The sequence below is a fragment of the Pleurodeles waltl genome, chromosome 10 (genome assembly GCF_031143425.1).
Source record: "Pleurodeles waltl isolate 20211129_DDA chromosome 10, aPleWal1.hap1.20221129, whole genome shotgun sequence".
In the NCBI taxonomy this organism is placed as follows: domain Eukaryota; kingdom Metazoa; phylum Chordata; class Amphibia; order Caudata; family Salamandridae; genus Pleurodeles; species Pleurodeles waltl.
In genome coordinates, this window is record NC_090449.1 from 337,725,661 (window position 1) to 337,744,007 (window position 18,347).

At 44.3% G+C, this 18,347-nt stretch overlaps 1 protein-coding gene across 1 annotated transcript in view; it reads right to left on the reverse strand.

Annotated features, from left to right (window-relative positions):
* The window catches only part of PMM2 (phosphomannomutase 2), a 168,441-nt gene extending 150,108 nt beyond the window's left edge, over positions 1-18,333 (reverse strand). Inside the window, exon 1 of the mRNA XM_069210533.1 lies at positions 18,046-18,333. Coding sequence (XP_069066634.1) covers positions 18,046-18,192 — 147 coding nt within the window. The 5' untranslated portion in view covers positions 18,193-18,333. The remainder of the gene's footprint in view (positions 1-18,045) is intronic.
* Between the last annotated feature and the right edge of the window lie 14 nt (positions 18,334-18,347).

The following is an 18,347-nucleotide window of genomic DNA, read 5'->3' on the forward strand; positions in this document are numbered from 1 at the left end:
CTGGAAGAGGGACAAGGGAGAGTCACTCCCCTTTCCTATGTCCAGTTTCGCGCCAGAGCAGGGACTGGGGGTCCCTTGAACCGGTGTAGACTGGGTTATGCAAGGAGGGCACCATTTGTGCCCTTCAAAAATTTCCAGAGGCTCTGGGAGGATACCCCCTCCCATGCCTGTAACACCTATTTCCATTGGGAGAGGGTTCGACACCCACTCTCCTAAAGGAAATGCTTTGTTCTGCCTTCCTGGGATTGAGCTGATCAATCTCCAGGAGGGCAAAAACCTGTCTCTGTGGTGGCGGCAGCTAGGGCTGAAGGGGAAACCTCAGACAGCTGGTTTGGCAGTACTGGGGGTCCATGGGGGAGCCCCCAGGGTGCATGGAATTAGTCCCCCAATACCAAATTTGGATTGAGGGGTTCAATTCCACAATCTTAACCTCACATGGCCATATTCGGAGTTACCATTGTGAAGCTACATATATGTATGGACGCTTATAATGGTGTCCCTGCACTCACGAAGTCCAGGGGAATTGGCCCTGGACAACGTGGGAGCACCTTTGCCAGGATGCCCTCACACACAGTAACTTTCTACCTAGCCTTCACTAAATGAAGGTTAGACATATAGGTGACTTATAAGTTACCTGGTGCAGTGAAAAATGGCTGTGAAATAGTGTGTCCTGAAGAAACGATTGTATGAGCTAGGAAATGCTGCAGCCCATAAGGATCTCCGGGAACCCCAATGCCCTTGGTACCTATGTCCCAAATACTAGGGACTCATAAGGGGGGGTCCAGTGTGCCAATTAGAATTAGTATATGAGGTCACTAAACTATAGTGACAAATTTGGTACACAGAGAGAGCATAAACACTGGAGTTGTGGTTAGCAGAAGTCCAGTGACACAGTCAAGCATACTGACAACACACATAGGACACAAACTATGAGCACTGGCATCCTGGCTAGCAGGATCCCAGTGAGACAGTAAAAACACACCTACCTATAGGTTTCAAACTATGAGCACTAGGGTCCTGGCTAGCAGGATCCCAGTGAGACAGTAAAAACAATGACAAAAAGGGCAAAAAATTGGCGTAACCATGCTAGAAAGAGGCTAATTTCTCACACCAACCCGCAAGTAACTCTACCTTCTGGCCCTTTTATTGTAGTGGGGATGCTTAAGGTTTTTCCTTCTGACATGGCAATCTCTCACTTCAGATCCTTGGGTGTTAAGCTCGACACCACAGAACTTTACAAAACTCCTTCTCAAATTTACTTTCCACCTCTGTAGGTGGCTGGCCTGGTTGTAATGGGTACCTTTTTTTTTTTTCTTTATTTGCATTTATGAAAAACAGTGACAACTATACAGATCAGTAAGGTCATCAATGTGCTCAGTAAGCGCAACATATTATGAGGCGCATGAAGTTCTGGTATACTACAAACGCAGAACTCCATACAAAGGCAAACAAACTCTAGTGACCACAATGGTATCTAATTTGCATCAATGAGACCTCCAAGTGCATACCACAAGCGAATTAAAGGAGACCTACACAGAAAAAACACAGGGAGCAGGGGAGGAAGCAAACAGAGGGGAAAGAAAGAGAATAGCTTGTAGCAGAGGGGGGAGGGAGGGGAATAAGGACATTGCAGCCATCTGGACGCTGATATGAATATACATAATGATACGATAATATATCAGGGGAGTATAATTATGACACAGTCACGTGGGGTGTTAAACTACTGTACATCGGTCGGTGAACAGTTCTCCAAGAAGGCACGCAGGGGTGCCCATATATCCTTCGGTCGGGATCCCTCCGGCATAAAGTCTCAGTAAATCATCAGTTGTTCCTGACAACACGAAGCATCACTCAGCCATTCAGTGCGGCAGGGAACTCGGCGCCTCCCCCAGCACATCGCAACTCTGCGCTTGGCTACCAGCAGCAGTAGTCCTGTCAAGCGCCTGTGTGCAGCCGGTAGTTCCTCAACGTATCCCAACAGGGCAAGCTTTGGAGTGCGCAGTGGGCAGACCTCAGTCATCCCCTCAGTCGCCCGCAGCACCTCCGTCCAATACACATACAGCGCTGGGCAGTTCCACGCCAGATGCAAGAAGTCTGCATCAAGGGTCATGCATCTCACACAATGCGCTTCATCCCGAAGACCCATAGTACCTTGGGTATTTACACCTTACACCAGGTCTAGTTATCCCTTATTAGTGAAATGTAGTAGTGTTCTAGCAGCTTAGGCTGATAGGGGTAGCTTTAGCAGAGCAGCTTAGGCTGAACTAGGAAACATGCAAAGCTCATGCAATTCCACTTATAGTTACACAGTGCTTATACACAAGTAAAGACAATACTGGGTGTTACCAAAAATAAAGGTATTTATTTGGGTGACCCAGTACCAAAAATATCTTAGAGACAATACTCCTTCTGGAGGTAAGTCTTATACACAATATATACACTAGACACCAAAATAAGGTAAGTAATGAGACATAGGATAGTGCAAACAATAGGAAATGCTATAGAATGCAATGGGAGAAAATAGTTCTAGGGGCAACACAAACCATACACTAGGAAAGTGGAATGTGAATCACGAATTCCCCTCTAGACAAGTGTAGTGTGTGCAGAATGAATCGATGGGAGAGTAAGTATACAGTAAAGGTAAGTACATGACCCCACCCCAGAGCCCAGAAAAGCAGGAGTAAAGTACTGCAAGTTTCCTTGGGACACACTACAAGTCGTGATTGGAGTTATTGGAAGAACCAACCAAGACCGCAAACAACAAATGGTGAATTCCTGGACCTGAAAACCTGCAAAGGAAGGAGACCACCAGGTCCAGAAGTCCAAAGAAGTTCCAGGAAGGACAGGAGCCCCTGCCAACCCAGAAGTGTAGGAAAGTACAATCTTGCCTGGCATGTTACCCCCATTTTCACTGTATGTATGTTTGTTTTAGCCCTTGTGTCACTGGAATCCTGCTAGGCAGGACCCCAGTGCTCATAGTGTGTGCCCTGTATGTGTTCCAGTGTGTCCCAGACCTCTGCCATCTTGGATTCAGATGTGTTGTGGGCACACTGGACTGCTTTGAGTGGTCTGTGCCAGCAGGTGATGTCAGAGACCCTCTCTGATAGGTTCTTACCTCTCTTGGTAGCCAATCCTCCTTTCTTGGTAGCCAAACCTCCTTTTCTGGCTTTTTAGGGTCTCTCCTCTGGGGTATTCTTGAGATAACGAATGCAAGAGCTCACCAGAGTTCCTCTGCACTTCCCTCTTCGACTTCTGCCAAGGATCAACCGCTGACTGCTCCAGGATGCCTTCAAAACAGCAACAAAGTAGCAAGACGACTACCAGCAACATTGTAGCGCCTCATCCTGCCGGCTTTCTCAACTGTTTCCTGGTGGTGCATGCTCTGGGGGCTGTCTGCCTTCACCCTGGACTGGAAGCAAAGAAGAAATCTCCTGTGGGTCGATGGAATCTTTCCCCTGCTAACGCAGGCACCAAAAGACTGCATCACTGGTCCGCTGGGTCCCCTCTCATCCTGACGAGCCTGGTTCCTGGAACACAGAAGCTAGATCCAAGTGACCCCCACAGTCCAGTGATCCTTTAGTCCAAGTTTGGTGGAGGTAAGTCTTTGCCTCCCCCACACTAGACTGCAAATCTGTGTACTGCGCGATTTGCAGCTGGTCCAGTTTCTGTGCACTTCTCCAAGGATTCCTTTGTGCACAGCCTAGCCTGGGTCCCCAGCACTCCATCATGCAGTATTCAACCCTCTGAGTTGGACTCAGATGTTGTGGGACCCTCCTTTGTGACTCTGAGTCGACTGCTGTCCTCAGGTCTTCCAAGTGCCTGCTCCGGTACTTCTGCGGGTGCTGCCTGCTTCTGTGGGGGCTCTCCGAGTTGCTGAGCGCCCCCTCTGTCTCCTCCTCCAAGGGGCAACATCCTGGTCTTTCCTGGTCCCCAGCAGCACCCAAAAACCTCTACTGCGACCTAGCAAGGCTAGTTTACGGTATTTCTGTGTGGAAACACTTATGCAACATCCAGCACGCCGTGGGACATCTTCCATCCAAAGGAGAAGTTCCTAGCCCTTTTCGTTGTTGCAGAATCTTCAGCTTTTTCCACCCGGAGGCAGCCTCTTTGCACCTTCATCTGGGGTTTCCTGGGCTCCTGCCCCCACCCCGGACACTATTGCGACTCTTGGACTTGGTCCCCTTGCCTTGCAGGTCTTCAGGTCCAGGAATCAGTCTTCAGTGCTTTGCCGGTGTTAGTGGTTCTTGCAGAATACTCCCATCACGACTATTGTGTCCTTTTGGGGTAGTAGGGAAACTTTACTCCTACTTTTCAGGGTCTTGGGGTGGGGGATCTTAAACACCCTGACTGTTTTCTTACAGTCCCAGCGACCCTCTACGAGCTCCCATAGGTCTGGGGTTCATTTGTGATTCGCATTCCACTGTTGGAGTATATGGTTTGTGTTGCCCCTAGACCTATGTTCACCTATTGCATCCTATTGTAATTCTGCATTGTTTGCACTACTTTTCTTACTATTACTTACCTGTTTTGGGTTTGTGTACATATAACTTACCTTCTAACTGAGGGTAATCACGGAGATACTTGTGGCCTATTGTCATAAAAATAAAGTACCTTCATTTTTAGTAACCCTGAGTATTGTGTTTTCTAATGATATTGTGCTATATGATATAAGTGGTATAGTAGAAGCTTTGCATGTCTCCTAGTTCAGCCTAAGCTGCTTTGCCATAGCTACCTTCTATCAGCCTAAGCTGCTAGAAACACCTCTATTCTACTAATAAGGGATAACTGGACCTGGCACAGGGTGCAAGTACCACGAGGTACCCACTATAAGCCAGGACAGCCTCCTACAAGAAGAGGGTGCAAAAGAAGACTCCCCGGTTGGACCAAGACTACAGAAATGCACCCAAGGAAGATGTCAGCGGGTTCCTGTGTGATGCAATGGATCTTCCACGTCGTGAAGTTGGATGCAGGCGGGGTTTGGCGCTGGATTCCTCCAACAAGCCTTGGTTCTGACAAAGTCGCGTTTTGCGTCAAGTAGGTGCTATCTGGATCCAGGAGGGACCTGGGGGTCTCAACTTGGTGTGAAGAGGAAGAGCGGGATCTCATCACTTCAGAGAGCCCTCAGAGTACCAGATAGCACCCATGGGAGTCCCAGGACACAGGGACAAAGGAGGAGCAAAATGCGGTTGGTGCAGCACTACAAAGGAAGGTCCCATGCCGCCAGAGAACAACTCAGCGAGTTGAGCGTCGCAGGATAGAGTGCTGGGGACCTGGGCCAGGCTGAGCACGAAGGAATTTTGCAATTAGTGCACAGAGGCTTCAGGAGGTGAAGAAGACACAGTGCACAGGGGTACTGTCGTTCTGGGGGAAGGCAAGGTCTTACCTCCTCCAAATTAAGACAGCAGGACCTCAGGACAGTCTGTGTCGATGGGGTCCACCATGTGTGTTCCAAGGAGCATGCTTGTCTCCAGGAGTGGAGTCCAAGAGAACCGGTCGTTGACTTAGAAGGTGCCTGCTTCAGTAAGGGAGTGAGCCCATCGCCCCACGGAGATTTCTTCAGTCCTTCTGGTGTAGGGTTAAAACAGGGAGTCTTCAGAGCGTGCACACATGGAAACTGTTGCAGTTGCTGGCTGGAGCTGAAGTTGCAGAGGAAAAGTAGCCCTTCTGGGTACTTTGTTGCTGTTACAGCGGTTCCTGGAGCAGGCTGCGGTTGATACGAGGATGAAGCAGTAGTTGCAGAGGATTCCTGAAGGAAACTTGTGAGTATAATCTGAAGACAACCCACAGGAGAGACCCTAAATAGCCCGAGAGGGTGACTGGCTACCTTATCAGGTAAGGACCTATCAGGAGGGGTATCTGACGTCACCTAGTGGCACTGGCCACTCAGAGGCCTTCAGACTGCCCTCACACCTTGCAAAGCAAGATGGCTGAAGTCTGGGACACACTAGAGGAGCTCTGGGCAACACCCCTAGGGTGGTCACTCATCTTTCCTTTGTCCAGTTTCGCGCCAGAGCAGGGACAAGGGGTCCCTGAACCGGTGTAGACTGGTTTGTGCAAGGAGGGTACCATCTGTGCCCTTCAAAGCATTTCCAGAGGCTGGGGGAGGCTACCCCTCCCCAGCCTGCAACACTTATTTCCAAAGGGAGAGGGTGTAAGATCCTGCTCCCAAAGGAAATGCTTTGTTCTGCCTTCCTGGGACTGAGCTGCTCAGGCCCCAGAAGGGCAGAACCCTGTCTATGAGGTGGCAGCAGCTGTAGCTGATTTCCAAGCCTCAGAGAGCTGGTTTGGCAATACTAGGGGTCCATAGTGGAGCCCCCAGGATGCATGGAATTGGATCTTCAATACCAGATTTGGAATGGGGGGGACAATTCCATGATGTTAGACATGTTACATGGCCATATTCGGAGTTAGCATTGTGAAACTACATATAGGTATTTGCCTATATGTAGTGCACGCGTGTAATGGCGTCCCCGCACTCTCAAAGTCCTGGGAATTGGCCCTGAACTATGTTGGGGCACCTTTGTAAGTGCAAGGGTGCTTTCACACTAAGTAACTTTGCACCTAACCTTCAGCAAGTGAAGGTTAGACATATAGGTGACTTATAAGTTACTTAAGTGCAGTAAAAATGGCTGTGAAATAGTGTGTGCACTATTTCACGCATGCTGCAATGGCAGGCCTGTGAGAAGGTTTGTCTGAGCTCCCTATGGGTGGCAAAAGAAATGCAGCAGCCCATGGGGATCTACTGGAACCCAAATTCCGTGGGTACCTAGGTACCATATACTAGGGGCTTATAAGAGGGATCCAGTGTGCCAATTGAAATTGGTAAATGAAGTCACTAGTCTATAGTGACAAATTTAAAAGCACAGAGAACATAAGCACTGAGGTTCTGATTAGCAGATTCTCAGTGACGGTCAAACACTATACGTACCACACACATTAGGCCGTAAACTATGAGCACTGTGGTCCTGACTAGCAGGACCCCAGTGAGACAGGCAAAAACATACTGGCATACAGGTTAAAATGGGGGTTACATGCCAAGAAAGAGGGTACTTTCCTACAACCTCCTCCCAGGTTTTCAAAAGAAATGTCAGCCTTACTTTCCCAGGAAATTCTCTCTCTCCTACAAAAACAAGCCATCGAACTTGCTTGCCTTCATTCTACAGGTTTCTTAAGCTTGTTCTTTCTAATACAAAAGAAAAACAAAAAAATGAGACCTGACAAACCTCAGACTGTTCAACCAGTTTGTAATTTATAGCTATTTTAAAATGGAAATCATAATTATTCTCAGAGATGCTCTACTCCAAAACAATTGGATTGTACGTATGGATGTGCAGGATGCTTATCTCATCATACTCATTCATCACAATCACAGAAAATACCTCCAATTCCAATGGCAAGACAAAACGTATCATGTTTATTCTGTTCCTTTGTGTCTCTCTTCTGCACCTTGGTGCTTTACAAAACTTGTGAAACCAGTGGTTTCCCACCTCAGATCTCAGGGCATCAGGCTAATCATCTACCTAGACAACATCCTTTTAATGTGTAAAAATCTACAAACTCTTCCTTCTCAGATCATCATCACCTGCTCTCTCCTCATCTGCTTATCAACAAAGAGAAATCAGTTTTAATTCCATCCAGGCGGATAGAATTTCTAGACTTTCTAATAAATCCTTCAGATGCAACTCTTCACCTACCATTCTCTTTGTTCCCTGATGAGGATAGTAGATCTCCTCTCCTCTTCAATCCAGGCCAAATCCAGGCCAATACCAGGCCTTCTTTATTATGGAGCCATACAGAGATTTAAAATGTGTCACCTCCACAGAGGCCTTGCCATCTCCGACATTGTTCCCCTAGACCAATATTCACAGTTAGAATAACAGTGCTGGATAAACCATTTAGATGCCTGGAACAGCCGAGCTATTTTCGCATCAGCACCAGATCTTGTATTAGAATCAGATGCAAGCCAGAAAGGCTGAGGGGCCCGGTATGGTCAAACCTCGACAGCATTACATGGTCACCACAGGAGTCCGAAGTGCACATAAACTGTTTATAGATGCTTGCAGGTTCCTTTGCCTTCTAAGTCTTGCATACAACAGAGTACATTGTTCCATCCTTCTTTGTATGGACAACCTATCAGCTGTGAGATAAACTAACTATTTAGGCAGCACGAGAGCCAAACCTCTAGTAGAACTAGAGAAAAGTTTTGGGGAATTTTGTCTCCTTCACAATCTGTCTGTTGGAGCAGAGTATTTCCCAGGGAATCTTAAAAGGATAGACTGACATTCTCATTTTCACCACAACTCTAGGGACTGGAGACTCCATCCCTCCATCTTCAACACACTTCACCACAAATGGGGCATTTTCCAAATAGACCTCTTTGTGTGCCATCTCAATTCCCATCTTCCTCTATTTTTCAGTTGGCATCCAGATCCTTTAGTATTAGCAATGGGCGCTTTTCTTCAGGACTGGTCTCAATAGACCGACTATGCTTTTCCTCCCTTCCTCATGATCAAGAGAGACCCCCCTCAAGTCGGATGTCAGAACGTGATTCTATTGATCGTGGTCCCTATCTGGCAATCACAGGTATGGTATCCCCGGTTCTAGAACTGGCAATGGACTTTCTGTCCTACGTCCCATCTTTCCCGATCTCCTCTTGAATCCACAAGGTCAGGCTCACAAACTTATTCTGAACACTCTCTGTCCCTCTCTGCCTGGAGGGTTGCGGGTCTTCCCATCCTTATCAAGGCATTTGAACAGAAGCTTCTGAATACATCAACAAAACCCGGGCCCCGGACACTACCAAAGTTTACACATCAGCCTGGGCTTCTAGGTCATGTTGGTGCCTGGGAAAATCTGCCAAACCCTTTTCAGCAAATATCACCTTGATTGGTAATTTTTTACCTTATCAAACAAAGGCGGGTAAAATCTATTGCATAGTGAATTCATATTGTTCAGCCATTTCCATGAATCACCCTCATATTGATGGAAACCCTGTTGGGGAACATTCACTCATCTATACTCTTCTGAAGGGAGTAACATTTTCTAATCCTCCGATTCCAAAGTACCGTACATTGTGGGATGTCAGTTTAACTTTGAATATGCTCATTTCCTGGCCTGACAATGTGTCACTCTCTTTGAAAATGCTTTCAGTCAAATTTATAATGTTATTATGTTTCATTTCCATTAAACGCCTATCCAATGTAAAAGCTCTGAATGTTTCTGCTTGTCATTTTATTCCTACAGGTATTCTCTTCAACATCAGACAATGTACAAAAACTAACTTAACATTTTTTTTCTATCCTTAGTTTCCCAACCAACCCAAATTGTGTGTTGATAGTTGCTTCAAAACCTATGAACACAAGACCGTGAATTTCAGAACGTCCTCAGACTCCCAACTCCTGATTTCTTTCAGGAAACCCCACAGGTTAATTTCCTCCCCGGCCCTTTCACCATGGGTTAGAAGGGTAAAGTCACACGCTGGTACTGTTTTCTCCAGGTTTGGTGCCCATTCCTCCCGGGGTGCCCCAGTCTCCAAATCCTTTTGAGTGGTTTGTCGTTTGGAGGACATTCTGAAATTGGCGGACTGGTCTAACGATGTTAATTCAGTGCTTTTTATTCTAAACCTGTCACAACTGCAGCTTCTGTTGTAATTGTTATGCTTCAAATAAGCATAATATGAGCCTCCGGTCTTGCCATAAAATGTATATTTTCCTAGTAAATTATGATGGAAATTCTCATTTTAAAAATTAATTAAAAAAACAAAGGGGAGTATTATCCCACTGCAGCATTGTACTAATTGTGTGGTTTTCTCGCCCTAACAGTTTCATCCACACCATCTACTGCATCTTCATAATAAACTCGCAGATGCTTTCCCAGTACTCTTCAGTGAATTTTTCAGAGAGAATTTCTCTACTTTTACCCTACAGTTCAACTTTGTATCTGCCTCTGTTGGTCGGATTCATTTTCATAGACTTTGTTCAGGATATATTTACACTTATTTTGGGTTTTTTTCATTGTGTGCTTTATCGTTCCAGTGTTCAATACTCACCACTAACTTCTCGCACTAGAAAAGAAGGCTACTTGCAGTCAAGTTAGATATTAGTAGGGACCTCTTCACCCTTATTGGTGGTATTGTATACTACTGGTGTTTTGCCATTGGCCTATTTGTCTCTAGCTTTCTGGGATTTGTAGTTCTTGATTGTGCTACTATGTAAAATAAAGCAAGAAGAGAAGTATAATACTCGTCCCTGTGTCTTTAATAAAAAAATTAAGACTTTCCTTCAGAAATTACTAGGAAACTCTACATGTTGGTACAAGGTGAAAGGATATGACTGACTCGTGGTGGTGGCAGAAAGTGCATATAATTGGTTATAAGTTACATTCAGAGCAAAAAGAAACGTGTGGTATGCACACAGTGTTGTGGCGAGAGGGGTTATGGGTGAGTATGAGTTGCAGGTGTTGGTGCTACACCTTTAACTGCATAAAACAACAGTGTTCTGTGTGAGACTGTCGATTCTGTTACATTCGCAAGCCCATACCTGAACTTCCTGTTCTGCTTGTTTTACTTGCAAGGTCAAGTGATTTGAATGTGTAATGCAGACTTTTGTGACGTGGTACTTTCTTTTTTGACATTCTATTTTAGCTGAGCTTTCCTCCTCTTTTCTATCTTTTAAAAAATATATTTCATTCTCAATACCTCAAACTCACAATTTTCATGTACTTCCAAATGCCTTTTTGAGTATCATTTTCATCCTACGGGTTTTGGCAAAGCCACATTACTTGTATTTGCATCATCCCAGTGACTTTCTAATGTTTCCGTCGGAGTGGGGCTGTGTCTAAAAAGTTCTAGATGTCAGGAAGGTCTGAGAAATACAGCACTATCCCAGAGTGGAAATGCTGACGAATTACCAAAAGACTAAGGTTCCAAACAGATGCGGGAGACACTTGTGAAGTATAAGCTTGGAAAACATAAATGGCATTGTATATTACAGCATAGTAAAACAAGTTTATTAGTTAATTAAAACAATAAAACTTTTCCTTCCACGTAAACATTTAACACAACAATTTTAGTGCAAAAAGACAATTACAGTTCTTTGGCTTAGGGTGAAATGGTAAGTAAAATTTCCTTCCACATAAAAATTTTAAGAAAAAAACATACTAGTGCTATAAGGCATTAATAATAGGGCAACAGAACAAACTTATTGAAGGTAAGAAAAATACAACGCCAGATAAAATCTTGTGTTTAAAATGAAATGATATATAAAGTTTCCTTCCACAAAGAAATATAAAGAAAACAGTAACAGCCCAATGAGGTGTTGGTAAAAATGGGACAAAGTGGGAAGAGGCCGTCTATCGATTTTATTTACCCCTACTTAAGTCTGGTTGTTGGTACCAGACTTTATTATGACACAAGCTAAACAACCCAATGGAATACCTAGGAGCCTTCCCTTCTTTAAGATGTTCAAAGTGGGTTATAGGGATTTCGCTATCGTTTCCGCCCTCCCTCTGAGTTGGTTATTTCGAGAGGCTGTGGTTTTTAGAGTGAAAATTTCCAAAAATTGAACCAGCCTAATGTTCAATATTGTATTTCGAGGGTTAAAGGCTGCAATTAATGCTTGTCTGCATGACCTAATTGTTAAACCGTTAAATTCTTTTTTAGTAGGAGTCTCCTTTCGGCCGCCAGGGCTGGGCAAATGCAGACCACATGCATCAAGTTTTCATCTGCTAGATGACAGAGACGGCACTCCCGGGAGCCTACTTGCCGCTCCTTCTTCCATTTTGGCATGAGGTCTAAAGTAGGGACTTCACCCAGCCTAAGTCTGAGAAAGGATTGCTTGATTTTCCGTGAGTAGGAGCCAGCCATCAGTGGAGATTCTTTAAATGTTTTGTAGGAGTTAAGGATCAACCAACTATGCTCCCTTTTGGCTAATGAGATCTTATCTTCTAACAAGCTCTGTAATTTACTTGCTTTATTCACTGCTTTATTGAAAACGGGGATGGTTAGAGACCGGTTCCATACCTCATCTAAGCTCAAAAGATTCTTACTTTTTTCTAGATACCTTATGCAGTTGGGGTTCCCTCTTTCTAGGATAATTTCCTGCCAGACTAGATTGGCTAAAGACCCTTTTGAAGCGCAGCTCAGTTTATAGCAGCATTTAATGTATGCTGCCGGTCGGGCTAACGACTGTTTGTCCAGCATAAATTCCAGTCTGACCTGGGCTGGCGATGCACGTCCGGGCAGCCGAAAAACGCGCTTATATGTTTTTATCAGAAGCTTATCCAGAAGACCTACTTCCATCCCCCTCATTATTTCGGTCCCGTAGGTGATAGTTGGAAGTAGCTTCGCTCTCATTACTGCTGTTAATAGGTTCAGAGCATGACCACAGATTGAATTTGCTAGCTTGCAAAAGGCGTAAGTAAGGGCCTGCGTCTTGTTTTTTATAGCCTCTTTTTGTGGTATGTAATTACCTCTAGCATCCACCACCAATCCTAGGTATCTGTATGATGTTACTTCCTCTAGGGTTTTCCCATTCATATGCCATTTACCTTGGGTGGTTGGCCTGCGGTTTAAGGCAATCATTTTAGATTTTTTATGATTAATTTCTAAATCATTAGATCCGGAGTATTCTTCTAATGCCTTTAACAATTTCTGCATGCCTATTCTGGTATTACTGATTAGTAGTAGGTCATCTGCATATAGTAGGTTGGATACTTGTTGACCGCCCCGTGATGGAGAGTGGGATGAGTGACCATTTAACTTGGCGGGGAGATCTGCTACGTACAGGTTGAAGAGTGTTGAACCCAATACACAGCCTTGCTTCACCCCCACTGTTGTTTTGACTGCCCTGGATAGGTGAGAGCCTTCCCCCAATTTAACCTTTACCCAAGTATCAGAGTATATCATTTTGATGGCATTTAAAATAGAGTGTGGCAGCCCCCACTGTAGTAATTTGGCCCACATTTTGCCGCGGGAGACACAGTCAAAAGCAGCTTTAAAGTCAACAAAACATAAATAAGTTGGAGTCCCCTTTGCTTTTGCTCTGTTTATGATCAAGCCTAGCCCCATAAGATTTGTTAATGTTCCTTGGTGCTTGGTGAACCCGGTTTGATTAAAGGGTAGAATATTGTTCTCTGTAATCCAGGCTTCTAGATGTTTTAGCACACAGCAGGAAAAGTACTTGAGGTCAACGTCTAAAAGAGCGATTAGTCTGTAGTTGCTTGGGGAGAGCGCGCTCCCACCCTTATATATGGGGTGGATTATTGAGCCTTTCCAGGATGCCGGGACAATGCCGGTTGTGATCACGTCATTAAACATTGCTGCCAGGAAATTGGCCCATCTTTTCGTGTCTTGTTTAAATAGTGCTTGCGGTAAGCCATTGGGGCCAGGGGCACAGTCCATTCGTGACTTTCCAATGATTTTTAATAGTTCTGGTGCCGTAAATTTCAAAGGTTCAGGGATGTTGGGATCCCCACCAATCATATGTGACTGCATTTGGGGGCCTTCTTCGATGGTCAATTCTTTTAGATGTGACTTTAAATGGGATACCCATACTTCCTCTGTTATGTTTGCGTTGTTGCCTGCTTTTGCACCATTGTCTATTGTATTGATGATTTTCCAGAATCTTTTGGAGTCAGATGTTTTGGTCGCAAAATGTAGTTTGGCCCACAGGGCCTCCTGTTGGCCTTTTTTAAAGGTCCATAGATCCCTTTTATACAATTTCCTTTGCTCTCTAAGGGCGGTCAATATTGATCCATTATCTGGGCATTTACGCAGTGACCTTAGTAATTTACCTACTGCTGCTTTCCTTTTGCGCACTGGCAGCGGTAAAAGTGAACTTTGGCGGTGATTCAATTGTGCTCCCTTTCTCGTGTTACTTAAGGAATCTTTTTTTATGAGGTTGAGGGCAAAGTTCTCCCAGACTGTTGTCAACTTTTCCCCACTTGTGATAGTTGATTCTAGCTTCCGTAGGGCCTCTTCTGCCTGCCTTTCAATGGTGTCAGAGGACCACTTGAGTCGCTTTAGACTCACTCACTTTGTATATTACACGGACATGGGCACCTCAATACTGAGGCTTTGATTATGCGTACCTCCTTAATTATTGCATTGTAGCGATTACTATTGCAGATGGTGGAATGTTTATCACACAGAGTAACTACTGTGTACAATACAGACGCCACCTTGGGATTTTCCTCTCCAGGTTTTAGAAAGTCCAATGTGCCCAAATGTAACATGGAAAAGACCAAGGGAATACCACATTTATCAAGATAAAGCACAACCCAGAACAAACCTATAAATATTCAGCTCTTTAGGTAGATATAGGAACAGTCAGGTGCAGCAGGCAGTCATATATTGCCCCTTGGTAGCCCAAACAGGTTCACTACTTTCCCTGTTAACCTCTTCTTAATAGATCCATGTACAGATCAAAATCTGTCTTGTCTGAATCCCTAAATATGTTTCTGCAAACAAAACATTTTTTTAACTCCTTTGAGGTCTGAGGCTGACATATTTGCCTCAGCTCTCAAGTGCTTCTCCTGAATAGCTAACGCTCCTTAGTGGGAATACCACAGTTACCAAGATAAGGCGCAGCCCAGAACAGACCAAGCCTCAAACTTGGCTGACATTCTCAAATGTAAAAATCTCACATTTAAACATGACCCCCATATTCTAGTACAACTTGTACAGGCGTATGTCCTAGTCGTAGCAAGTCAGTAAAAATCCCTGGCATTATCATGGCTCACACCCCTCCGTAGAAACTCAAGTTAATAAGAAAGGCCAGAGAAGGTCCTTCCATTTTTGGATCCTATCTCTCACTAGCAGCTAGTAAAAGTACAATATATAATAGCCCAGAAATAATCACAGCTTGACAATCCATATTCATTTTTGCCAAATATTTGGACAACCTAAATCAGAGACTCTGTTGAGACCAAAATGTCTCAATCACACTATTTAGCACAACAGATTAAACCTGCTTTGAAAAGCTCACACTGATTGACAATCAGAGTGAAATTCCAAATACCATGCAGTATACATAGAGCGCTCTATGGTCAAAGCCCTGAAATTATCCACAACCTAGTACAAAAAGCCTCTATGACTACACATTGAAATTAAGCAACAACCTAGAGACAATCAAACTGCATCGACTAAAAACGTGCCTTAGTACTTGTAGCAGGTCTCTGGAACCCTCTCTCCTCTACCTTCACACAAAGCAGGACCATCTACTCTTTAGAATCTGCCTCTTGATTCATGTGAAGTGAAACATGCCACTCTGCACATAGCTCAGGCAAATCACACTGAATGAACTCTCAAGACTCCCAAGATAACACACAAAACAATTAAATAAACGTCTCATCAGTAATGACTTGAACATGATCATCAAGACGTCATGCCCACTTGCAGGAAACTAAAGAACACCAAACAAAACAAATGAAATTGCAGCCGGTCACCTGCCAAGCAATAAATATTTAGCTAATATTGGAAGGATAATGCACAATTCTGTGCAAGAAAATGAAACATCCTTTCATGAACAATTTAACAGTCACTTCCGTTTCCCTTGCTTCTGTCCTTATAGAAATGTTGACTCTTCTCTCTGCTACCCAACTCCCACAGCAATCTGGTCCCTATTCTTTGGATCAGATTGCTGTGGGAGTTGGGCCATAGCATGCATAAATGACTTTGGCTTTTACCTCAGTCTGCTAAATGGATATCCTGCTGTAGGACCAAGGGCCTGATTTAGAACTTTGCAGACGGCTTACTCTGTCACAATGGTGAAGGATAGCCCTTCTTCCAAAATCTAAATTCCATAACATCCAATGGGATTTAGATTTCGGAGGACGGAATATCCATCACTGTTGTGACGGATAACCCGTCTGCTGAGTTCTAAATTAGGCCCCAAGTCTATTATCTTGATAGGAGCTTTTGCCTCTGGCAGGGAGAGCACAAAGACAGTCTACTGGTCTGTTGTGTCCAAGGTGCCCGCCTCCATTTTAAGCATGGGCCTTCCTCCAGCCTTTGCAGCAGGGGCCCCTGTGGTACACACATCCCGTTTTCCCATGATGAAGCAGTGTCAGCCGCCCGCTCCCAACATGCAAATAGCTACGTTGTGTCCAGTTGCCTACGCCACTTTGAGGCTCAGGCAGCTGGGTTGAATACAACTACTGCTGCAAGGGGCATTTCGAGGAGCCCGCTATGAATTAATGGAGAGGCAGTGCATCTACAGTACAAGGGCATGCCAGGGGCACAACACAGCATAGGCATACTAAGGACAGGCTACTAACATAGCATCACGACTCCAGGACTTGTTTGAAGCACCTGGTACAACCATTCATTGGTGTCCTGGTCACCAGGGCAGGCCAGAGGCACCACATTTAAGATCACACAGTGCCCCACAGGCCAGAGGAAAAATTTACAGTTGTATATCTGCAATAGAAATTCGAAGAGGAGCTCGCACCACCTTGGATAATTTGCTCTATGGGCGGTTGGTGAGGCCCAGAAGCCTACGGTCTTTATCTTCCTTGTAATGGGCAAGCCTAGACAATTGAAAGGTATGCTCCTTTGGATTATGGTTTGCCATCACAGGCCACTACAGAGAGGTTGAGAGACTGATTGCACCCAGTGGGAGTGAGACCCCAGCAGCCCACCTAATTAAGTTCTTGAGAGCAGTCGACCTAATTTAGTTTGTGACCTGCCATAAATACCATTATTATGTACCCAAACCCTGTCATAGATACAGAGTCAAACACTACCGCTGTTTGTCACCTGGAAAAGATGGTTTATGTAACATCATCCTGGTAGTTCAGGAAGGGATGGATATTTCAGTGAGGAGCGCAACATCCATAGGTTGGAGGTCTCTTCCTACTCAGAGAATGGCTGACTGTCCAGTCACTCTTAAAAGGGAAGGTCATATTAGCAGTCTTTCGACAGTTCCCTGTGGGGTCTTAGTGATTAGAGGTTTAACAGTTCCTCATGGCTGAAGTATTCTGAGTTGCTGCTACTATCCTGGAGCACTTAACTTTAGGAACACCTTCATTTATAAAGACATCTTGCAGCAAATGTGTGAAAATATGATAGAAGCGCTTCAAAATTGAAAAAGTGTATATCTTTAATATGCAGAAGCATTTCACCTGAGTATAACTGATTATACCAGTGCATTAAGAATTATTAAGTGATAGTTTGAAAACATGAATTTAAAAACATTCATGCTTCTCCCTACACTGGCAACAATGCAAACAGTGAACTAAGAGGCAAGTCAGTTATGTGTGCACTCTGAGTGGCCTCTGAGTGCGCGTCCTCAAGTCTTGTATTTGGAGGTTCCCTTGTATGTGATAATGAAGAAAAAGGAGGAAGGAAAATAAAACAATTGCCTAAGATCACACAGTTTGGTCAAGTGCGGAAACTGGGATCGATCCCAGGTTTCATATTGTGCAATTCAGCCTTTAGATGTACATGCTTCGCTTCCCCTACACCCACCGTACGCTCCTTGCGCCCTTCCTCCACTTGCCAACCTCCTGGCATCAATGAGGCCCTTGGTCACACCACAGGTCAAACTTTTTGACCCCCTGGCAAATGACTGCAAGTACCCATGGTGTAAGCGAAGGGCATGTCCCTGACAGAATCTATAAGTCTGCAATTTATGTAAGCACAATTTTCAGTTTGCTTAAAAAATGCATGTCCTTTGGCTGCAGTGCCTTTCTGAAGTTACAAGTTTTTTTCTGCAAAAAGTAATGGACGATGTTTTTCGAGTAAGTGCCAAAATCAGCTTTGTCTTAGTTTTTAGTGTAGCTTGCATAAATCAATTCACATTAATATTCCTTAATGGCTTCCTAAAACAATACATTCTAATATTTTCTGTTAATATAAAATCATATCTTAGTCTAAAACTCTCATAAAGTATTTGTCATTTACTTTAAGGTGAATAAACACAAGAAATGAAAAATGTTCTGGAGTCACGTTTTGCTACAACTATAAATTTGCCATAAATATGTTACTGTAAATAGACGGAAAAATAAAATAAGGCGTATGAAGAAAAAAAGAATAAATGTCAGTACCTGCCTGGCGGCTGTGAGAGTACCGTCCACATCAAACAGACATAAGACGCTATGGTCTGTCGCTGCCATCGCAGGGGCTACGGGGATCAGCTCCAGCAAAGAAGTGTTACAACTGGAAACGGATGAATGGCATAACCCAACTAGCATTAAAGAGTAAGTGGAGTAGACACAGTTTCCAGGGGTATGAAGGGGGTTGTAGTTTTGCAATTCACTTCCAATAAGATACGAAATGCAAATAGCATAAAAGTTGACTACAAATCCCGAATGCTCAAGGAAAAAAAACTCCCCGCTGGCATCAAGAG